At 39.5% G+C, this 22,850-nt stretch overlaps 3 protein-coding genes across 10 annotated transcripts in view; 1 reads left to right on the top strand and 2 right to left on the bottom strand.

Annotated features, from left to right (window-relative positions):
* Positions 1–25: 25 nt before the first annotated feature.
* gja10b (gap junction protein alpha 10 b) lies at positions 26–3,502 on the bottom strand. Of its 2 annotated transcripts, XM_049756137.2 has the most exons (3): positions 3,285–3,502; positions 1,811–3,199; positions 26–1,466 (listed from the first exon to the last, which is right to left on the bottom strand). In XM_049756137.2, the coding sequence occupies exons 2-3, from the start codon at positions 3,176–3,178 to the stop codon at positions 1,428–1,430; spliced, it is 1,407 nt and encodes a 468-aa protein (XP_049612094.1). In that variant the 5' UTR covers positions 3,179–3,199; positions 3,285–3,502; the 3' UTR covers positions 26–1,427. The 2 variants fall into 2 exon arrangements, with proteins under 2 accessions (XP_049612094.1, XP_049612093.1); XM_049756136.2 differs by having other exon boundaries at positions 26–3,199.
* Positions 3,503–3,657: 155 nt separating this feature from the next.
* Positions 3,658–12,356, bottom strand: casp8ap2 (caspase 8 associated protein 2). The gene is made up of 10 exons (XM_049756133.2): positions 12,216–12,356; positions 10,847–10,912; positions 10,436–10,501; positions 10,107–10,207; positions 9,890–9,964; positions 9,698–9,813; positions 7,438–9,527; positions 4,824–7,326; positions 4,131–4,230; positions 3,658–4,017 (listed from the first exon to the last, which is right to left on the bottom strand). Exons 2-10 carry the CDS (start codon positions 10,878–10,880, stop codon positions 3,955–3,957), a joined length of 5,148 nt encoding a protein of 1,715 aa, XP_049612090.1. The 5' UTR covers positions 10,881–10,912; positions 12,216–12,356; the 3' UTR covers positions 3,658–3,954.
* Positions 12,357–12,715: 359 nt separating this feature from the next.
* Positions 12,716–22,850, top strand: part of mdn1 (midasin AAA ATPase 1) — a 31,030-nt gene continuing 20,895 nt past the window's right edge. For 4 of the 7 annotated variants that reach the window (XM_049756034.1, XM_049756036.1, XM_049756033.1 and 1 more), the window contains exons 1-32: positions 12,716–12,989; positions 13,185–13,411; positions 14,002–14,226; positions 14,304–14,411; positions 14,502–14,967; positions 15,202–15,333; positions 15,585–15,688; positions 15,818–15,932; positions 16,038–16,216; positions 16,294–16,375; positions 16,966–17,061; positions 17,128–17,240; positions 17,459–17,607; positions 17,705–17,765; positions 18,314–18,525; positions 18,602–18,705; positions 18,866–19,010; positions 19,198–19,294; positions 19,380–19,493; positions 19,570–19,717; positions 19,829–19,936; positions 20,084–20,235; positions 20,333–20,511; positions 20,594–20,802; positions 20,887–21,033; positions 21,208–21,349; positions 21,423–21,557; positions 21,693–21,831; positions 21,929–22,061; positions 22,208–22,338; positions 22,418–22,556; positions 22,648–22,762. In XM_049756034.1, coding sequence (XP_049611991.1) covers positions 12,894–12,989; positions 13,185–13,411; positions 14,002–14,226; positions 14,304–14,411; positions 14,502–14,967; positions 15,202–15,333; positions 15,585–15,688; positions 15,818–15,932; positions 16,038–16,216; positions 16,294–16,375; positions 16,966–17,061; positions 17,128–17,240; positions 17,459–17,607; positions 17,705–17,765; positions 18,314–18,525; positions 18,602–18,705; positions 18,866–19,010; positions 19,198–19,294; positions 19,380–19,493; positions 19,570–19,717; positions 19,829–19,936; positions 20,084–20,235; positions 20,333–20,511; positions 20,594–20,802; positions 20,887–21,033; positions 21,208–21,349; positions 21,423–21,557; positions 21,693–21,831; positions 21,929–22,061; positions 22,208–22,338; positions 22,418–22,556; positions 22,648–22,762 — 4,702 coding nt within the window. In that variant the 5' untranslated portion in view covers positions 12,716–12,893. The remainder of the gene's footprint in view (positions 12,990–13,184; positions 13,412–14,001; positions 14,227–14,303; positions 14,412–14,501; positions 14,968–15,201; positions 15,334–15,584; positions 15,689–15,817; positions 15,933–16,037; positions 16,217–16,293; positions 16,376–16,965; positions 17,062–17,127; positions 17,241–17,458; positions 17,608–17,704; positions 17,766–18,313; positions 18,526–18,601; positions 18,706–18,865; positions 19,011–19,197; positions 19,295–19,379; positions 19,494–19,569; positions 19,718–19,828; positions 19,937–20,083; positions 20,236–20,332; positions 20,512–20,593; positions 20,803–20,886; positions 21,034–21,207; positions 21,350–21,422; positions 21,558–21,692; positions 21,832–21,928; positions 22,062–22,207; positions 22,339–22,417; positions 22,557–22,647; positions 22,763–22,850) is intronic. The other 3 variants (XM_049756038.1, XM_049756037.1, XM_049756039.1) reach the window with 1 other exon arrangement.

Below are 22,850 nucleotides of genomic sequence, written 5' to 3'. Positions count from 1 at the left end.
CAACTAAAAAACAGCCCTGACATATCTGTGGTGTCATACTAAGAAGTTCCAAATATTTCACCTGATATAAAAATCAAACCATGAGAAAGGCAGGTGTGTTGCTTTGTTACCGTATGTGTGGTCGTACCACGGTGGACTTTCTGGAATATCCCAACCAAAGGTTTCTTCAAGATGAAACAGGAAATAACAAAGGATCACATACAGGGTGGAGCACCATGCAAACAATGAACGACAGTGGGCTCAACTGAAACAAAAAGTACTTTGTGTTTGGTGTTTGCAATCGCAAGACGTGCACCGCTGGAGCAAAGTCGGGTGAGGACAGGAGCAGGGTCGGGGGAGCCACAGAGTGTCTGCGCCGCTGGAGCAGGGTCAGATCCCGCCGCAGGTTATTTTTAGGCCAGCGCAGGGTTGAGGAGGAACCGCTGGAGGATGGTTGGCAGCAGCAGAGCATGTGTCGCAGGAGCAGGGTTGGGTGGTCGCCACTCAGTGAGTGTCGCTGGAGCAGGGTCCTGTGGGGCTGTTGGAGCACGTGCGCCCCAGTATCAGTGTTGGAGGACGGCCGCAGGGTTTGACCCAGTTTATTAGAAGGCGGGTGTGAAAAACTAGGACATGCATGAGGTACGGGTGAGAGAGAGGTGGAGGTGATCAGCAGGCTGAGGTTCTGGAACACTTGTGAAGTGTTGAGCGACCCATTGAGGAGGAGCAATGGTTTGGAGCAGGTGGTGACGTCGCTAGCTGGATGGATTATGTCTAAGACGTATTGTCACCCAAGGAGCAGGATTTCGAACCAGAAGCAGACCTGACATGGATGTTGAAAAGTAAATGTTTTTATATACAAGATTACATAGTATATATGGCAGAATAAAGTATATATGGCAGAATAAAGGTGACGTAATAAAAGGAAAACATAAGGACGACAATAACTGCATAGCACTTGAAATATCAATGAACCAGGTCACTATGACAGAATAAATATAAAAAAAGGACAAATAAAAAAGGACAAGCAAATGGAACTACTTAAAGGAACTACCAGTCACACAGCAAAAAATAAATAAAAATACATTTCAGAAAAGTAAATAACAAAAGCTGAAACAAATTTACATTTCGGAATACAAATTAAAACAAAAAAAAGAGCTGTACAGTTATTTTGTTTTAATTTGTTTTCTGAAATGTCCAAAACAAAATTGTAAAAGTGGCTGCTTAAATAAATGTATTCCTTGGTGTGTTCTTGCAAAACATACCTTGCCAAATGCCAATCTTTCATTAAAAGTTCACAAATGGGATAATTTTGATGTTGACTAATACATGCATTGGTCTGTTTTTTAAGATCTAAGTGCATTGGTGATCTCAAGTTACGAAAAACAGAGTAAAAAATATACAGATTAAATCGACTTCGTGCACTTCCACAATTACTTTGTTTTCCAAATTTATTTTTTCATGATGGACGACAGCTCCAGCAGCATGGTCTGAAAGAGGAGGGAGAAAAATCAAAACGTTATTACCAAACCAGAATCAAACTTAAAAAAAAAAAAAAAGTTATACCGTATTTGTATTTTTAAAAATTGGGTTAAAACAATATGAAAAAAAGTCTTTACAATGATTTCCAATGTGGAAATTATGATCGCTGCCTTCTATGACATCATCAACCAAGACATGGAGGGGAGGGGTGTGTAGCCCTATTTGTCATTAAAAATGGACGTTTTTAAAAACCGTTATATTTTTTTTGTCAACAATTAAATGTTTTTATCTCAATTAATTATCATAACATTTGCTGGGTTACTTTAATGTACTGTTTCCAATATATTCTCACCATGGACATTCTCCTCCCGCTAGATGGAGGCGGTGGAGTCATGACAGGACTCTCTTCCTTGTTGAAGTTCGGGGCCTCAGCGCTCATTCCAGTCATAGAACTGTCCGATGGACTGCCCTGCCTTCCATCAGACATTCCTCGAGACATGAAACTGCTTTTTCGGGCTGTCGAAAAATGTTCACTACCTGGAGAATCACTAGTGTCACTATACACACCCATTGCACTTTGCTCTCTTAATTTATTGCTCTGGGTTGCAAAGGTCTCCATGTGTCTGGCCAAAGATGAAGCTTGAGGTCCAGGATACTGCAATGTTCCAGAATTATGAGGAGCATCTGAATCATCACTATAAGATGATTGCAAGGCAACATCTCGATTGTGTTGCCGATCCATAGCTCTGAGATGTGGCAAATTCTGGATGTTCGCTGGTGGCTGATGAGTCTTGTTAGATACCTGGATAAGAGGAGCTAGAGAAGTGAGATTCAATGGCTCAGTTTCTTCACGAGTGTTGGACAAAACTGAGCAGACCATTTGTGGGAGTTGCATCAGTCTTTGTGGAGAGGAATTTGGAAGCATGCAGACCTGCTGCACCATGGAGTTTTTCTTCGATCTGCAAATACTATCACTATCTCCGTATTTATAACCATACAGACTCTGCTTGATTTTCTTCACCCCCAGATGGAAGGTCTCAAGAAGGTTGAGGAATAAAGAAACTCCAGATATAACCAACATGAAAACCATGAAAATGTTCTTCTCAGTTGGTCGTGACACAAAACAATCCACGCTGTTAGGGCAAGGTAACCTCTCGCATTTGTACAGAGGAGACAACCTGATTCCATAGAGAGCACATTGACCTATAATAAAACCAACTTCCAAAATAGATCTTGTTAAGATATGGAAAACATATGTTCGCAACAGAGATCCTTGAAGGGGAGCTTTCCTTACTTTCTTCTGTTCATCTAGTTTCCGAAGCTCCCGTTCGATTCGCTTATGGTTGAGAACAAGGTCTGTGGTCTCCAGTTCAGCTTTCAGACATGTTTTTTTTCGGTGCCTCTCCTTATCGAGGGTCCTCAAATGATACAACGCATGGCCCATGTAGACCAAAGAGGGTGAAGATACAAATATGATCTGAAGCACCCAATAACGGATGAGAGAAATTGGGAAAGCCTGGTCGTAGCAAACATTTTTACAGCCAGGTTGCTCTGTATTACAAACAAACTCACTCTGTTCATCATCCCAGACATCCTCGGCAGCAACACCAAGGACAAGCATACGAAAAACGAAGAGGATGGTCAGCCAAATCTTGCCCACAATGGTGGAATGAATATGAACCTCCTCTAAAATGCTGCCCAACAAATTCCAGTCCCCCATCTTCCGTCACATTTTTTTTTGCTGGCAGGAAAAAAACACATTTATGAATGCTCAAACCATGATCAGATCAAAAAAAAATTTTTAATTAAGAAGGTTATTTACTTACAGTTATCTGTCGTCTTTGTCCTCGCAAATAGAGGCTGATTCATCATTGTTCTCTTCCGAGAGAGAAAATAACACTACTGTCCATTGCTTCCGACTATCCAGAGCGGTTGGGAACTAGGTCTCCAGTTTACATTTGATCAATCATGATGCCATAATGGCCTGAGGTTAGATCCACTCTGCTACTTTTAACAGGTCACCAGACTGGAAATAGTACCCATCGTTCTGTCGATATTTAATATGTTTACAGGCTCCTAACTTAGACTGGAAATTCAATGGCCAAGTTTTTATTTTCAACTGAAACAAGAATTTATAAACAGGTATAAGAATAAATAAATCTTAAGATTCACAACACTGAAATCAATTTGATGACGCAATCCAACAAAAGATTAATTTATTGAAGCGCTGATTTTCTCTTGTACCTAAGCACAAAATATTTTTTTTTAACCAAAAATAAAATATAAAACATTTTGAACAGATTTACAATTTCTTGAGGTATATAATTTGTTGAATTTAGCTCTTAAATTCAACTCTTATGAGCTGTACCTTTAGTCACATGAGGCATTTAAAATGAGCAAACATTTTAAATAAACAGGAAACTAAAGAAATAAGTGTATGTCATTGTTGTATCTTACAAATGTCTCAAAATAATTCTAGCAAAACACTTGGGGTGATTAAACATTCATATTCCCCTGCTTCTTGAAGAGCTTCATGAGCTGGTAAAATCTCTGAGCAATCTAGAAAACAAACAGGACATTACAGTTAAGAAAATTTTCAAAAGATTTGATGGTTATTTATAAAATCAACGAGCATACAAAGCAGTATCGCTGTACAGACAAATTCGACATACCTGTTCTGATGGTTTCTTAAGTTTATCTGACAGGGCAGCAAATGTTTTCCGTGAAGCACCTTTTGTTTTCAGGTCAACGAGAATGGCTCGATCTTCATCTCTAGAATGTCACATATATGAAAAAATTGTTTTTAGCAACTTTGAAATAGTAATGCTTTTTCCCCCCTAAATTTTAAAGTTCAGTTACCGTATTTTCCGGACTATAAGGTGCACCTTCAATGAATGGCCCATTTTAAAACTTTGTCCTTATATAAGGCGCACCGGACTATAAGGCGCACTATTAATGCATCATGTCAGATTTTTAATCCAAATCAAATCATTCTCCATTTTGTCTTTTTTATTTCAACTTCAGATGCAACATATTACTTTATAATCACAAAATAATGATCCATAGTCTTTTTGATTCATAGTCTTCAGCGGGCCACTTATGATTGATTTCATGACACAATGCTTCGGGCCAGTTTAAATTTAGGAATTTGGACCATATATAAGGCGCACCGGACTATAAGGCGCACTGTCGGCTTTTGCTAAAATTTTAGGTTTTTAGGTGCGCTTTGTAGTCCAAAAAATATGGTAAATTGTTCTGGGTTTATCTTTCCTGGAGGGGGATTTCTGTAAATACATTTGTAGCTTGGAAAAAAAAAAAGATGAAACATTTTCTGTTAACATTTATACAATGATTTAGGTACTGACCTGGTCCATGCAATCACCAAAGCTCCTTTTTTCTTGATCATGTTCATGGCAGACAAACTATTTGGGGATGAAGGAACGGAATTTGATTCCACGTCATTTTTGGAGTTGAAGTCTTCCGTATCTTTTTCTTCATCCTTTCTTGAACGCTTGGCTTTTGATTGCTCATGTTGCTTTTTCCGTTTTTTATTTTTCTCACAATCCTTATTGTCTTTTTCTGTGACTCTGACGTTTGACACTTCTTGACCGGTGCTTTTCTGTGAATCGGAAATAATCGTTTCTGGTGGGCAGGGAGGATTTGGACTGTGTTTCTCCATTTGGACTGATGGATTGGGGTTCTCCTCATTTACATGTACATTGATCTTCTGCTCGCAGCTTTCAAGTAAAGTTTCTTCAGAAGTCGTCATTTTCAGAGTAGTGTTTTGAGAAGCAACAAGGTTGTCATTTGTAGCGTCATCTTTTGAGGTAGCTGAAGGGTCTTTTTTTAGTCTCAAAGAATCGTCTTTAAAACCGGAAGTATCTTGACATATAAGATGGTCTTCAGAAAGGTCAGCAAAACTGTACTTTGCAGGCATTACATTACATGAATTATCATCTTTCTGAATCTTTTTGTGTTTTCCTTGATGCGCCATATCGTCTCTATTATTATCTTCTGTTGGATTTAAGCTCACACCTGTCAGTATATTCCCCTGACGGATCTTCAGAACAAAATGATCGTTGGACTTCTCCATCACGAGTGCCTGCATGGGTAATTCAGGCTTCAACACAAAAGTATTGTCAATTACTTGTGAGGTTGCACTGTTGCTAGATCCAAGGCTGGAGTTGTCCGTGTCAAGGGCGAGGTGGATATCTTGTTCAGATGCATCTTCACCATCTAACAAAGCATCTTCACTAATGTGAGCACTGATGACACTATCTGGAGGGGATAGTGTATGTATGCTAGATGGTTGGAGAAAGCTCAAGTGGCTGTCAGACTTTAGAGGTGATGGGATAGTAAGGGAAACTGCCAAATCTTCAGCTAGAATCGAATAATTTCTCTGGGACAAAAAACTGGATTGATTCTCGGATGGAACCTCCAACAGGCAGCTTTCGTCAAATAAAACTGGATTTGTTCTGGTCATGTCTTTGGACCGTGGTGATATGCTTGTCCATGTAGCAATGAGTTTGGTGGGGGTATCAAATTTGGTTGTTGGGATTAATTTCGATGGAGATTGGAATTTATTTGGAGTTGTAACGCAGGCGAGTAGGTCCCCGTTTTTCTTTGGGGTACTAAGAGTCCATGATGATGTACTTTCTCCAGTTATTCCAGTGGTTTCAAGTAAGTCCGATCCTTGCAAGAGACACTTGAATATTTCTCCCATTTGAGAATCTCTGACCAGGTTGAACGTTAAACTGGTCGCTTGCTGCTCTGTGAGTAGTTCAAAGTCACTTTTGTCAAGTATGGATGTGCTTTGAGAAGCTACCAAAGAAGTCATTTGATCTGAAGCAGATTTTTTGGGAGGAGAAAGATGGTCGGTTCCTGGATTGGCAGAATTCGATGTATTTGCAAAACCTTCTTTGACTGTGGGAGTGAGTCTGATATCTTTCCCTCTGCTACCAAGACCTGTTTTATGAGGAGCAGCAAACGGTTTAATTTTTTTCAGAGAGCTAAGTGTATCTTTCCTGTTGCAATCCTGTTGAATTTTCTCATGAGGCGATCCCAAAAGTCCTTCAGTGCTCCGAGATGTCTTTTCTTCAGGTGAAATTTTTGCTGGTCTACATAGGTTCTTCAGAGTCACGTAAACTTCCTTAAGCAAGAACTCAACTTCATTATCTACAAAGACCCACAATTTTTGTTTCAGATCAACAGCTTGTTGGTCAAAGATACGTTTTACAATCCCGTTGTCTGCTACTTTGTTAAACACAGACACAATTAATAATTTTAGCTTTGATTTCAGCTCCGTTGCCTGACAACATATTTGACCGAAATGTGCACTGTCCACAAATTCCACAAATGACTCTCTGAAATTCTCCATTACACCAAAGAAACTCTTCTTTGGAAAGGATTTGTGAAGTTTCATGTATTTTTTACGGATTTCCAACCGAACTGAGGTGAACATTTCCATGACTTCTTCTATTGTTGAAAAAGAAGCTTTGGCCGATGATGGGCAAACTGTTTTAAAACGGCTCTTATTAGCTGGACTTTGCATTGATGCACTTTCGGTTGTCGTCTTTTCTTTTGAAGAGACACACGTTTCTTCAGAATTTCTTTTCAAAAGATTTCCTTGATTTCTGAGTTTTTCTGCCATCTTAAGCCTGGTGGTAGCATTGAGAGATGACTTCATTTCTTCACTTCCACTTGAAATGTTGCCTTCCTCTACTTCAGTGTCAGACTGATTTAAAGGCAATTCTAATAATTTTTCATCCGAGTCCTGTTTGTCATGTTTTACAGGACAACCTGGATATTTGTTTTCTTTGTTTAAATCCAGTTTCTTAGAGTTGGGATCATCGGTTGTAGTTGAGAACTCTGCACACATGGAAGAGAATACGACAAGTGGGTCAGGAGAAAATACAAGAAAGTTCAAGGTAAAAAAATTTGGCTCAACTTAAAACACTGAGGAATAGAAAAATATGTTACCTTTTTGCAGGCTTTTCACATGCCCAGGTTTTCCATGAAGAAGGTGGCGACTTGTCTTCATCAGGTGGATTGGACTCCTCAATGGGCTGATTGCATCCGGGATTCGCTTAAGATGGCAAAGTGTTCGTATCATGGAGTCCTCGTCGTGAAATAATTGCACCGGTGTGGAAGGTGCGACATTTTTTGCTCGACTCTTTTCGCAAAGCTTTTTCTTGGGTGTGACAGTGAGATTACGATAATCGTTTGGTAAAGCAATTTCTTCTGTTGTGCTGCTGACCTTAGACACAGCAATACAGCCAATGGATGTGCTTGAATCAGTTGATGTGCTGTTATCGTTTTTCAAATTAACTGCCTCCCGCAAACTAAGCTCCTCTTGAGGAACCGATTCCGCACTTATGGTACTAGATACGGCATCTCTGAAATCATCTTGAGCACAATGTGCGTCCTCACTGGTTGCTCCTGGTTGAGAATCCTGAGACAGAGGAATGGGATATGTTTTACTTCCAGGATTAGTCTTGATAATTTCTTCAGGGACAAATCTATCCTTTGGTGTGCCTGATCTTTGGAAACTTTCAATTGAGGCAATAGCAACACACTGATTTCTGTGACTTCCACTGTTTAGTTTTTGTAAAGGACTGATTGGTTGGTTAATCATAATGTTCCCATATATGCTGCTGTCATAACTAGTTTCATCTTGTAATTGGGTGTCTGGACTAAATTTAGCTTTGGCCTCATTGTTTCCATTTTTTTCTATTAGTGATGTATTCCCTTCTGGTATGTGATGTGTAGCCATGAAATTTGCTTTTGAATCGATGGATTGGTTGGATTTTATAGCTTGGACACAAGTGCCTTCTAGTTTCTGAGTAGCTAAATAAGAGTCATTGTGGCTTGTGTGTTTTTCCTGGATTGCTTTCACTGGCAGCTTTTCTGAAGTTGCTGCGTCAATAGAATTTGGAGGTAATGTTTTCATTCTTTTAAATTCATTGCTGATATTTTGATCACTAGCAGATTGGATGCCGTCATCTGGCACATTTTCAAATACAGTGAGTCGATCCTGGCTGGTGTTGTTGGGTATTGGCTTTTTAATTGGTGAAATGGTTAGATTTAGTGTTTCCATGAAGCACAGTTTCCTGTTTTGGGTTTTTTCCTCCACTGGTTCCATTGCTAATGTTTTCACATGTTTTTCTTGTCTTTCCTTATTGCGTTTGACATTGTGGGATTCTTTTGAAGGCGGATTTTCAGCTAGTCTGCTTCTCTCAGATGAAAAACTTCTGTGTCTATTGTCTCCCTTCCAATGATAATCTTTCCTGTCCCGCTTCATCTCTTTGGAGAACTCACTGTAGCTTTCTATTTGACGATTTGTAGAAGACCTCCTCCGGTCGTTTGAGTTTGAATGTTCGATTTGTGAATTGCCGCATTTAAGACTAGTCTCCATTTTTTTATGATGCCGGCGAGAGTCCTCTGTATCGGCATCGTGTTGACAATCAATTTTATGTCTCCTCTCTCCACTTCGCCCTCTATAAGCATCCGAAGAACCTGAATTATTTATAGGAGGACTTCTACTCCTGTCTGATCTGTGATATCCATCGACATTTTTGTTGTCGCTGCTTTTACATATCCTGGAGTCATGTCTTCTTCCGGAATCTTTGTCTAATTTATGAGTTCTGTCTTTCTCAGTTGTATATCTGCCCCGCTTGGGAGATGAACTTGATCTGTGCTTTCGGTCTGTGGCATCAAAAGGCTTCTGAGATGGTTTGTCTTTGTGCTCATGATGCCGGGTTGAACTGACGAGAGAGTTGCTTGTAGAATGTTCATTGTGTCTGTCAGGCAGGAGATCATGTCCACGTTTGGAACGACTATAAGAAGAGGAGCTGGCCTTGTTGTTAGGGCTGTGACTTTCTCTTCTGGGTGGTGGAACTTTTGGAAGACAACTGTCCCTTGATGATGATGGTGTTCGAGAAGAAGAGCGCACGGAAGTACTAGGTGTTGGAGATTTTGGCGTCCTCGTGGAGTTATAGACAGTTTTACTGGAGGAGTTTTGATCCTGAAGATGATTCACTCTTGAATGATGATCTTGACCTTTGTTTGATCTGTTGGAAAATATACATGTTAGCAAATTGAGTCCGTGTAATTGAATGGGTGTCAATTATTAGCTAATTTAACTATTTGTTAACTTATTTCTTACAAATAGTGGGGTTCACTGTATTTCATTTTATAGCTTAACTCTAATTCATTTGCATATTTACATGTTGAGACTTACGACTGATTCAGCCTTTGAATCTCAGCATCCTTTCGCAAAACCTCTTGTCTGGCTGTCCGTAAAAGTGCAGAGATATTCTTTTTGAGGTGAGTGTTCTCAGTGTTCAGCTTTGTGTTCTAGAAACAAAATAAAAGTATTAATTTGGATGAGTGATTGTGAGCCACAGCTAATATCAACAGTTCAAAGATGAACCTGTATCTCCATGTTCTGAAGTCTTCTGTGTAACTCTTTAATTTGCTGTTGGGCTGCTTCGAATCGGGATTTCAACTGCAATCATCAAAAAACAAAAGTGAGATTCTAAATTGAGATCCTTTACCTGGGAGCAATTTAAAAAAAAAAATGCATGTCTTACTGTAGGCAATCTTTTCATATGAGGCAAAAGTAAATAACCTCAAAATAAGTAACTAACCTCAGTATAAGATGATTCTCTATCCTGTTGTTCTTCTGTTACAATCTCTTCGTATAGATCCATTGAGTCTTTCAGCTGAGAAGGATTTGGAGAGATTTTCTCTGTAAAATAAGAAAATAATTATAACCCAGTCATCTCGTCAAACCAAAACATTTGAGGAAGCCAATCTAACGACATAATGACAAAGTTATTAAATTGGCCAAATTGACTATGTTTAGTCAATATTAATATTGGTAAAATTCTAGTTTCTAACCATTTGGAATATCCCGTCTACATGTCACTCACACATTAATTATTTTACACAGAAATTATTTTAAAACTTGTTTTACCTAAACTCCTGGAATGGTTTAGATCAAGGTCATCGTAGATGTCCACAGAATCTTCATTGACGACAGCTGTAGATTTAAAAGTTATAGAGAATGTTATCATGGCATTTAAAAGATCCACATTCAACATATTTTTGCCAAAAAAAATCATGAGGCTCCAGTTCAAAAAATTCTGAAGTATAGGCGTTCGTAACTTGAGGTACCACTGTAAAATAACTAGCGCTCAACCCTTATAAGACACTATACAACTCGAGGTGTTCATGCTCTAGTTTCTTCTGTCAGTCCAGTTTAAAAAAAATAAAATAAAAAAAAATAATTAAAATTAGGATTGGGCCATGTGATTCTTTGCCCCTATTACCCAGCCCTCCATACAAAATAAAAAATCCTCTATAACTGCAATATTTATATACATACCAACAAGAACCATGTCGTTGCTGGTCCTCTCCATTCTTTCAAATACCTTTGTTGCTCACTTTCTATCTGAAAATAAATCAGAAATAAAGAGTGATTAAAGACAGGCCAAGGATGTCTCATGTTAAGGTAAGACAGCCTCCACATCACCTAGATGGAGCTATTTTTATTTCAGCTGTTTCCCTGGATTATAGTTTCTGTCCTGTTAAACTTTGTTTAGTCTTGAAATAATCATACTGGTTAATATGAATCCAAAGAACTGATATGACGTGGCATTTTGAAACTATAAAATGTGTATGGCGTGTTCGTGCGTTTTAACACATTTAGTCCGGGAGCGCATTACTGCGTTAGTACCACAGCCGGAAGCGCTATTACGCATTTCTACATTTAACACCGGGAGCAATGAAATGCATTCGAATTTTACACGTCACGCCGTAGAGTAGGTGTTTTTTTTTTTTTTTTTTTTTTTTTTTTTGCATTATGGCTGCCGGAATTTTGGAATACTACGTGACAACAGCTTGACAAAAATTAGATCGGTTGTTGTGGCTGAAAAATATGTTCACGCATGGGGATGAATAAGATTTTGAAGGCTTCGAGTTAGACTAATTTTAATCGCGGCTGTTTCAAAATGCACCCGTCCCAATTATTGAATAAAACATGGACACGTATTTGTAAAAAAAAGTTTCAAAAAATGTTGCTTCATCTTCAGATTATCATGCAATGTGTGCTAACCACAATGTTATTTATCATACGTCAATGCCACTCCAATAGTCTTGCATCGAATCCCGGCAACTAGTATTTTACTATATTACTGACAAGTATAATGTTTGATTAAGGTGAAAACATCACGATAGCAATCACGTCAAATTGCTTCTCAGGAGCCACTTGTCATTGGCGTGTATGCAACATTAACTCGTACCCTCGCTGGGGAAATTAGTACACATTTTGAGGCAATAGAGTCGCAAAACACATTTTTAAACAGACAAAGCCAATTTTTCTTGGAGTGAAAAACAAACCTGCGCGAAATGACCACACAAAAATCATCGTACGAAAAATGGCGGAACCAAGTCCGTTGTCATGTCTATTTATGTAGTAGAGTCGACCAATTTCCAAGACGTTTTTGTTAGGTTAAACAGTGAATACGGATTAACTGTTATTCCCTTATACATTATACGGTATTGAACCATGATCGTGTATAAATGTATTAACTTGTTTGGGTATTGTTCTCTCCAGGCACCGGTTTAATAAGTAGAATGTCGCGCCAAGAACCCTTGCCACAGGAAGTAACGACGCATCTTCCCGCGAAAGACACGATTACCAAACCATGAACATCATGAAACACAATCATTAGACAGAAAAAGTGTCCTACTACCTCGAAGAGTCATATCTCCACAAAACCGTGAGATGTTTGAAAAATGAAAAGCCTGCCTCAGACTCGTAGTTTGCAATAGCGAAGTTGTTCTTCTCGCGGTAAACCTCGTCGACGGCTTCCGATTAAGTCATCGCAGCATCCGTCGCTGGGTATAGACACAAGCTATGTCCAAATTCGTAGGATGCGACCTCCGAAGACCGGAACACTACGTGACCCTGGGATGTAGCCTTGAAAGTTACCTTCGTTTCCATGGCGACGTTCTTCTCATTACTTTTTAAAGTGTCTATTTAGGAACTCAGAAAAAGAAAACACAACATACAGCTTAAGAAATAAATCATTCAAATACAAGGTTTTGTGTGTATTGGAATTTGTGGGCATACAGCCAAAAATTGGTCTTCGGTGGGTGTGTACTTCAACAAGGTATACACTTCATCGAGAACCCGAGAGTGTAACGCCGGTATTTGGACATGCTGTCATTTGTCTCAAATTGGAAGTAGTATCACTCGACCCGGAAGTACTAGTTTTCTCACGTGTGGACAGCATTTTATCATGTGTGCTATATGTGTAACTTAAGTACGCGGAGTTTTGATGAGCCCATTTTTTGGAAACATTTTTAATTAGTGTGGCCGGAGGTTTTTTTCCCCCTCTACACTCTTTCTTGAAACGATCAATGATACAATGGGTGATTTAGAACTGAGCCCATCAACACTGGCTACGATATGTAGCCATATCGACGAAAATCACAGTCAACTTGGCCGATTTCTTTCCAAGCAGGTTTGTTTGTGTGGTAGAAGTTTTTGTTAAGCTATGTTTTTGACTGCCTTGTTCATAACGTGCCATAAATAATAACATTGCTGGCGTGTATTGTGCTTAATGTTGTGTCTATGTGTGTGTGTTGTGTGGTCACTTGAGCAAATATAGCTTTACAGAGTCATTTTTTAATTTTTTTATTACTTGCTTTTACTTCAGGTATGGAGTCAGCATGACAGACATAATATCCTGGAGTGCCTGGCTCAGCTGCTGCTGGAGAAGGATTATACATTGTTAATAGCTAGACATCTACGACCCCTTGTTCTGGATTTGCTGGAGCGAAATGCAGAGAGGGTTAAATCAAATGGCAGGATCAACCACGATCTCCACGAGCGCCTGTGTGTGGCCCTCAGCAAACTTCTTTGCATTAGCCCCGATGCTCAGGCGTAAGTCCACATTATTTTTCACAACACAATTCCACCCACCCAACTAATCATCTTTGAGTCAAAGTTTAGATTTTGGAGGGATAACTGCCCTCCTTAACCCTTGTGTGGTGTTCGGGTCTGTGGGACCCGTTTAATTTTTTATTTAAAGAAAAATGATGAATGAATTTTTCAAACTGAGACTCACTGACTTTGGCTCATTTTCTGTGAAGAACATATGTCAGAATACATGATATGTTATAAATGTGACCTAACAAAGGTAAAGGGCAAATATTAACCATATATATTGTTTATACTGCTTGCAATTGGGATAAGGTAAACATCTGTTCAGTATTTTAACATAAAAGTGTTTGATTGTGAGGCATTAAAAGCCACGAAATGCAACGGGTCCATCAAACCCACAAACGCTGGCTGAGTTACAACAATATGAACATCACACGTTAACTTCAATACAAATAATTTAAATGTATTTTTGTTTAATACATTGAATTTAAATTAGGGCTGCACAATATTGACAAAATGTACAATTTGGATAAACAAAGGAATAAATGAGGATAAACATAATGAAACTGTTTTCTGCTTATCACTAAAAGGTTTGCTGCAAGGTACTTCAGTGATGCCCCTCCAGTTTTTCAGAGACTCTTCTTTACCAGTGAAGAGGCATCGACTGTTCAGTATGGTCCAAGGCGAATGAAACTGCGCGACCTCATGGCAGCAACCCTTCGTTACCTCAAGAGTGATCGTACCAAGTTTGAAAAGCTCTGGGACTGGAGTCCATGTGTTTCCCAGTTGCTCATGAGCGATGTTCTAGTTCGAGGGTAAGGACTGTTGACCTCTTTTTACCATTTGTAGCTAAAAGTGGTGCCAGTCGAGTGACACTTATTCTCTTGAACAGGTACACTGCTCATTGTTTAGCGCTTGTGACTCATATGACTGATAATCAGAAAAACATCTTTTTGAGGAAGGTTCTGACAAGTGAGGAGATTCTGCAGATGAAAATAAGGTATGTTTTTGTCTCGTTTAATTTCCTTTTATTTATCCAACAAAATGTCTTTTAAAAGATGTACTGTAACTGTTTGTTTTTTTTGTTCAGCGCTTTTGAAGAAACTCAGCAGACAACAGTAGAAAAAGCCCTTGTGTTAGCCAATCAACCATCAACCTTATGGCACAAGGAGAACAAGTCTCCCCTAGGCCAGTTGATATCCGAGGACTTATCTCAGAACGTCGTGGCTATTTGTGGCATTGTGCTGCCTCGGAAAGCTCCAAAACCGTCTGGCCAGGTAAGAACCTTTTATTTGTCACATAAGGTAATATTTTCTGTTGGTAGTGTGTTAAAATGCTGTTTGCAGGTACATACAAGGGATATGGTGCTGGTGGACTCAACCTGCCTGAATCTGAAAAGATTAGCATTGGCTGTGGCTTCACGGAAGCCTGTGCTCATTGAGGGACCTATCGGATGTGGTAAAACTGCTCTGGTGGAGTTTATGGCTGCTGTTACTGGTCACACAAACGCGACAGAGATTCTAAAGGTCCAACTTGGGGATCAAACTGACAGTAAGGTAAGATCATTGGAAATATAAGTATGATTGAAAATTTGAATGGGGAGAATTGCTCAAACATTGAAAACTTAGGAATCGGGCCACACACCTCTCCCCACCTTTGATGATGTCACGGAATTAAGCCATCACGATTTCCACATTGGACATCAGTGCTTAAAATGTCCTAAAACAGCGATCAATATGTCTACTTTAACAATAGGCTACTGAAGTCTCTAATTTTTGTGTGTTTTCCAGCTACTGCTTGGGATGTACCGTTGCAGTGACATACCAGGAAAGTTCATATGGCAACCGGGAACCCTGACACAGGCTGTCTCGAAAGGACTCTGGATTTTGTTGGAAGACATAGATCATGCCCCACTAGATGTGGTAAGTTCAAAATCCTGAAACCACTTTTAATATCACAAGCCTAATACACTATCTTGTAAATGTCAGAGGTTAAAATTTAGGATTTGGAATATTAGAAATGTTAAAAAAAATTCAAATATATATTTTTTGTTCTCTTCTAATTTTGACGTCTTTTGACCAATTCTGTTGTCATTTTAAGATTCCAAAATTCATGACATTCAAGGCTACTTTTTTTTCCTCTTGTCTTTCCCATTTACTCTTTTTTTTCTTAGATTTCTGTGCTTCTTCCATTAATGGAAAACAAAACATTAACGATACCAGGACGGGAAGATAGCATTGAAATCGCGCCTGGATTTCAGTTCTTTGCAACAAGAAGGTATTGCATTGGTGCCAACTCATTCTGCTGCGAAAATGTTCTTTGGAATTGACACAAGTAGTAGCAATTAAATTGTCAACAATTATTGTGTACACTACAAGAAGTTGTCATGGATTTTCTATTTTGCAGATTGAATTACAGTGGTGGCAGCTGGCACAAACCACCAAACTCCAATGCAGCTTTACTGGATAAGTACTGGACCAAGCTGGAGATTGGTCACATGACACGGAAAGAATTGAAGATGGTAAGTTTCGAAATGGAGGATTAAAACCCTGATTATCCAAAGTGACAAAAAATGGAATTGCATCTGACAAATCAGAAGAAAATTTGATCTGTTTTGTGTTTTTAGTTGGTTATTAGCAAGTACCCAACGCTGACAATTGTGGCAGATCGTCTGTTGGATATCTACTGCAACCTTACTGGGGAAATCCATTTGGACCCGTCATGCCCCCAAAGCCCCAATGAAAACAAAGAATACAAGTCTGAGGAGAGTTCCACTCAGCTGGAAGGTCGAGCGCTGTCCTTAAGGTGTGGATCAGCTTATTATTAATGATGTATCATGCTATAATTGTATTTTATTTTATTGTGTTTTCATCATTCCCTAGAGATTTGCTGAAATGGTGTGAGAGGATCAGTGTTAATTTTAACAACACTTCTTCAACGTCCGCCCATCATGTGTTTCAAGAGGCAAGGGATTTGTGTTACAATTTTGAGTCATTGTTCACAGACTGTTAAGGTCACTTTCCCAAACATATTTTAAATGGAACATACCGTATTTTCCAGACTATAAGGCGCACCTAAAAACCAAAAATTTTCTCAAAAGCCAACAGTGCGCTTTATAGTCCGGTGCACCTTATATATAGACCAAATTCCTAAATTTAAACTGGCCTGAAGCATTGTCATGAAATCAATCATAAGTGGCCCGCTGAAGACTATGAATCATGAATCAAAAAGACTATGGATCATTATTTTGTGATTATAAAGTAATTTGTTGTGTCTGAAGTTGAAATAAAAAAAATAAAATGGAGAATGATTTGATTTGGATTAAAAATCTGACATGATGCATTAATGGTGCGCCTTATATAAGTACAAAGTTTTAAAATGGGCCATTCATTGAAGGTGCGCCTTATAATCCAATGCGCCTTATAGTCCGGAAAATACGGTAAATAGAAAAACAGACTAAAAGTTTAATTTGGTTCAAATTTAGCTTCAATTTATGATTTAGCTTCCGTATATGAAAGTAATATCTTTGATTTTTTTTTTTCTTCTTCAACCAGGCTCTCGATTGCTTCACCGCCATGATGTCTCACCCTGAAAACCAACTATGCATGGCGGAAATAATTGGAAGCAAGCTCAATATTTCCAAAGAAAAGGTATTTCTGTTTAATATTACATCCAATGTTGTCATTGACGGAAACACATTTTTATCTTGGTCCTAGGCGCAGCACTTCTGCCAGATGTATCAACCTGCCATCTCATTGACTGAGAATGAGGCCTCGGTTGGTAGAGTGACCCTAATACGAAAGCAGACTAAAACAGCGCAGCTGAGTATGTAAGTGGGACATTTAACACACCAACCAACTTATTTGACCACTTCTTTCTACGCATATACTTTAAAGTTTGAAATTTTGCAATATTCTCCAGCAAAACATTTACATTTTGTCTTTGATGACTTCATTATTTTTCATGGACAATTAACACCATGGAAAAACATAAATTTGATTTATCCCTCATTTATTTATTTATTTATTTATTTATTTATTTATGCAGTGATCACCAAACCTTTGCTGCAACTCGGCCAGCTGCTGTTCTACTGGAGCGACTGACCGTTTGTATTGCTAAACAAGAGCCTGTACTGTTGGTGGGAGAAACTGGGACTGGAAAAACCACCACCGTACAACATCTGGCCAAAATTACAGGTGATCAACTGGATTCTCAAATGGGACACGAGACCGGCAGAATAGCCAAGTGTTTAATCTGTTTTATTAAAGCGCCTGAATTTGACTTTTCTTCCAGGACATAAGTTGATGGTTGTAAACATGAACCAGCAGAGCGATACTGCCGACCTCCTTGGCGGGTAATTACACAGTTACCACAAAAGTTGCCATTTTAGTAGCAAATGTAATTCAGCGTTTTGACAATTACCGTATTTTACGCACTATAAGGCGCACCTTCAATGAATGGCCCATTTTAAAACTTTGTCCATATATAAGGCGCACCGGATTAGAAGGCGCATAGAATAAATAATTCAACGTTGCGCAAACGTTAATGCAATCACAATATAGTAACACTCGAAATAGTGAAAACAATAACAATATATCAATAACTCAACGTTGCTCCAACGTTAATATCACACAGCACACAAAATAAACATGTAAAGCTTAGTATAATAAGTTAGTCCTCATCCACGAATCCATATTGGTCCATATATAAACCGCACCGGGTTATAAGGCGCACTGTCGGCTTTTGAGAAAATTGGTGGTTTTTAGGTGCGCCTTATAGTGTGGAAAATACGGTATGCCCAAAATGTTTTTTTTTTTTTTTTCCTTCAAGCTCCCCCCATTAATCTTTCATGAGTGACAAGTGGTCATGCAACTGAATTCTTCATTATGTGTCTTAATTTAGGTACAAGCCAGTAGACCACAGGCAGATCTTACTCCCTTTGCGGGAGGCCTTTGAAGACTTGTTTTCTCAGACTTACTCCAGGAAGCAAAACCTAGCTTTTCTAGGTCACGTGCAGACATGCTTCAGGGAAAAACGCTGGCATGACCTACTCAAACTCATGGATCATGTCTGCAAATCATTCCGCACTAAAAAGTTGCAAGGAAACCCAAGTGGTAAAAAGTTATTTATAATAATAATACTTGTTGTCCTGTCTAATTGACTTCTTTTTTTCTTCTCTGTTATGTATAGCTGCCTTACTGAAGGAGAAGTGGGAATTCATGGCAACAAAACTCAGTCAAACGCAGCAGCAGATTCGAGCCTGTGAGACAGCCATGATTTTTGCTTTTGTGGAGGTAAAGACCTTCAAACCATGACAATTTAACCATTCTTCAAATAAATTCTCAATTTAAAATATAAATATCTCAATTTAAAATTGTCATGTAAATGCATTCTTGGGTTGGAGCAGTTTAAAACTTTTTTTTTTTATTTCTTTTTTTATATTTTTTTTTATAGGGAACATTAGCCAAGGCTGTGAAGAAGGGCGACTGGATTCTACTAGATGAGATCAATCTAGCAGCAGCAGAGACCCTAGAGTGTCTGAGCGGACTGCTTGAGAGCAGTGCTGGATCCCTAGTTCTGCTGGACCGTGGAGATTTAGGTAATTTGTTCTTTTTCACCTGTGTACTCTACAAGGCTGGAATGTTTGTTTGGGAAATATATATATTTTTTAAGCAATTCTTTGCAAGCCTTTCTTCAAATGCTGGTTCCTGAACATTTTTTAATGGCTGTCTCAATTTCACAATAAAGTGAATAATATTTTATTTGTTTGACCGGTTTTGCTCTAGCTCCCCTCGTTCGACACCCAGACTTCAGACTATTCGCCTGTATGAACCCGGCTACTGATGTGGGGAAAAGAAACCTGCCTCTTGGCCTGAGGAACAGGTAAGGTGGTGCAGACATATAATGAACAAAAAACAACAATAATATGAAATTACTATTTATGTATGGTAATGTGTCCTTTGTGCAGGTTTACAGAACTGTATGTCGAGGAGCTGGATAATGAGGGAGACCTTCGAATCTTGGTTTCAGTCTACCTCAAAAATCTGAATCCTCGCAGGAGTTTAATTGATGGAATCATAAGGTTGAAGCAAGATTACAAATGACATTTAGAGAAATGAAAAAAAAATACATGACTTTAATAATTTTTGTATGTGCAGTTTTTACGTGGCAGTACGAGAGGAAGCCACCAAACACCTTGTGGATGGGACGGGTCAAAGACCCCACTACAGCCTGCGGACACTTTGTAGGGCGCTAAAGTTTGTTGCAGCAAACACATGCGGTACTGTGCAACGCTCACTTTATGAGGTAAGAATATGAATTTATACGTATAAATAAAACACTAACTTCATTTTGTGTTTTTTTTTTTTTTTTTTTTTTGTATGTATGTGGTAAAAATCATCCACTTTATGTTTCCAGGGTTTCTGCCTCAGCTTTCTAACCCAGTTAGACAGGACGTCCCATCCCGTGGTCCAGAAACTGGTTTGTCAGCACATTCTGAAAGGAAACACCAAGTGTCTCAAACAAGTAAGAATTTTCAGAAGGTTATGTATCTTCACTGTCATGGCATGCAATCACTGATTTGTTAAAAAGGACTGTCTTGAATTTTTTATGAATTTACAGATTTTTTTTGTGCATTTTTATCCACATTAATTCTCTTTCTATTTCTTTCAGCCAATTTTGGCTCCCTCGGGCAAACCATGTGTGGCAGTTGAAGGCTTCTGGGTGTCTCAGGGCGACTTAGAACCAACTTTAGATCCCAACTACATTCTCACACCTTCAGTCAAACTCAACCTACGGGACCTCGCTCGAGTGGTATCTTCAGGGTACGTGCTATTTATCTACGTACAGAACTCTGTCCATTCTGTATTCATCTATTTGTTACAACCTTATTCCAAAATGACAATGTCACTCCCGTCACAGATCTCACCCGGTGCTGATCCAGGGGGAAACATCTGTGGGGAAGACAAGTCTAATCCGCTGGCTGGCTACAGCGACTGGGAACCATTGTGTCCGAATCAACAACCACGAGCACACAGACATCCAGGAATACATTGGATGCTACTCTTCAAATGACAAGGGCAAACTGGTGTTCACTGAGGGTAAGAGGAGTTTTGACCCAAATGTTTCTAATTTTTTAACATTTAGTGAAAATGCACAAAATAATGTTTGGATCTCTTGCAGGCGTTCTCATTGATGCCATGAGGAAAGGTTACTGGATCATCCTCGACGAATTGAACCTGGCCCCCACTGATGTTCTCGAGGCCCTCAATAGGCTGCTGGATGATAACAGGGAACTTTTTGTGGTGGAGACACAGGAAGTCATCAAAGCTCACCCGAGATTCATGCTGTTTGCTACCCAGAATCCTCCTGGTTTCTATGGGGGTCGAAAGGTATTTCATTTGGCTGAACTCCATTGTGTGAAGAAAAAAAAAAAAGTAGAAACCTGTTAATGTGCGCCTCTCGTTAACCTACAGGTTCTCTCCAGAGCATTCAGGAACCGCTTTGTGGAGCTGCATTTTGATGAGCTACCTACCACAGAGCTGGAAATTATCCTCCATCAGCGGTGCAGCATGCCTCCATCATACTGCACCAAACTAGTCAAAGTCATGACAGATCTGCAGGTTTGTCTATTTTAAGGCTGGGTTCAAATTTGAGTAGCTTATCCAATATAAGAGGAGCAGCTTTCGTGACAGGCTGCTCCACGAAGAACCTTTAGTGGGCTGAAAAGTGGAAATGATGGAAGAGCAATTATTATGAGGATATCTGACCCACATGTTCATGCTCTCTGGCTGCAGTCATTGCGCAGAGGCTCTTCTGTCTTTGCAGGCAAACATGGCTTCATTACCCTCAGGGATCTATTTCGATGGGCAGATCGCTACAGGCTGGAAGAGCAGAATGAAGCCTCTCAAGACTGGCTTCAACATTTGGCTGATGATGGTAAGACTTGTCCGAAATTTATTCTTAATCTGTTGCCTATGTTAATTTAAAACCCCTTTTTTTTTTCCCCCAGGGTATATGTTGCTGGCGGGACGCGTTCGAAAGCCTGAGGAGGAGGCCACCATCCTGTCCATCCTGGAGAAGAATTTTAAGAGGACTGTGAACCCAGAAAACCTGTTCTCTCAGAAACAGGTCTCCAACCAGTTTAGTGAGTAAACCAAATAAATGCAATGATAATAATAATGGCCATAAATATAATACCTGTTAATAACTCGATGTGGGTGGAAGGCATCGATGGTGCCACTTCAGATCATATTCTCATTCCTGTCCATCTGTTTGACAGATGCTTTTGTTGATAGCATTGCTGGAGTACCAGAGGAGTTTCACCATGTTGTATGGACACGCAGCATGAGGAGGCTAGCTGTGCTAGTTGGACGAGCGCTCCGATTTGGCGAATCTGTGCTGCTTGTTGGCGACACCGGGTAAGGTGTTGCAATCTGCTGATGTTTTTTTTGTTTTGTTTAAACAAGTGTCCTTTCTATCCCCACTTGCTCCCACACACTCACACAACTTTCTCAGATGTGGCAAGACCACAATCTGCCAGTTGTATGCTGCTATGGTTAGGAAGAAGCTTCTCTGTGTCAACTGCCACCTACACATTGAAACATCTGACTTTCTGGGAGGTTTGCGACCTGTCCGACATTCCCTTCAGGTGCTGATTCACAATTCATTTATGAAGAAAAATGTTTCCCCTAATTTTTGCTGGTGTGATTTATATTGGGGGGCGGGGTTATAATCCAGAAATTACGGTACATAAAATTAATGGCTTAAAAACTGACAATCTGTTTATGGTTACAGGCCGATGGTGATGAATGCAAGCTTTTTGAGTGGCACGATGGACCTTTGGTTTTGGCCATGAAAGAAGGTGGTGTGTTCCTAATGGATGAGATCTCCTTGGCAGATGATTCTGTTCTTGAGAGACTCAACAGGTACATAGGGAGCATAAAGTTTTACCTCTGTACAAAATCCATTGAGGGCGGTACCAACCATGTTTATTTCTATTGTCAGTGTTTTAGAGATCGAGAAGTCACTCGTCCTGGCGGAGAAAGGCAGTGGAGACGACAGCGATGTGGAGCTGATCAGAGCTGCTGAAGGTTTCCGTTTGGTTGCCACGATGAACCCTGGGGGAGACTTTGGAAAAAAAGAGGTAGAAACTGCACTACTGTTGGTGTGCATGCTTTTATTATATTAGTTTCTTTTTTATTAAATGTCTTGACCTACACTTTCTACTTGGGCAGCTTTCTCCTGCCCTCAGGAACCGCTTCACAGAGATCTGGTGTACACAAAGCAATGACCGGACTGAGCTTCATCAGATCATCCAACACAATCTATGTACTGGGCTATCACTAAATGGTAAGATAGCTCGGACACATGAGCCTCTTTCACACATTTAATCGAGAAGATCCAATAATTTTGCATGTGTGTAAGTCTGTTTTTTCTT

The sequence above is a fragment of the Syngnathus scovelli genome, chromosome 20, assembly GCF_024217435.2.
Source record: "Syngnathus scovelli strain Florida chromosome 20, RoL_Ssco_1.2, whole genome shotgun sequence".
NCBI lineage: Eukaryota > Metazoa > Chordata > Actinopteri > Syngnathiformes > Syngnathidae > Syngnathus > Syngnathus scovelli.
This window is presented reverse-complemented; position numbering and strand designations above follow the sequence as displayed.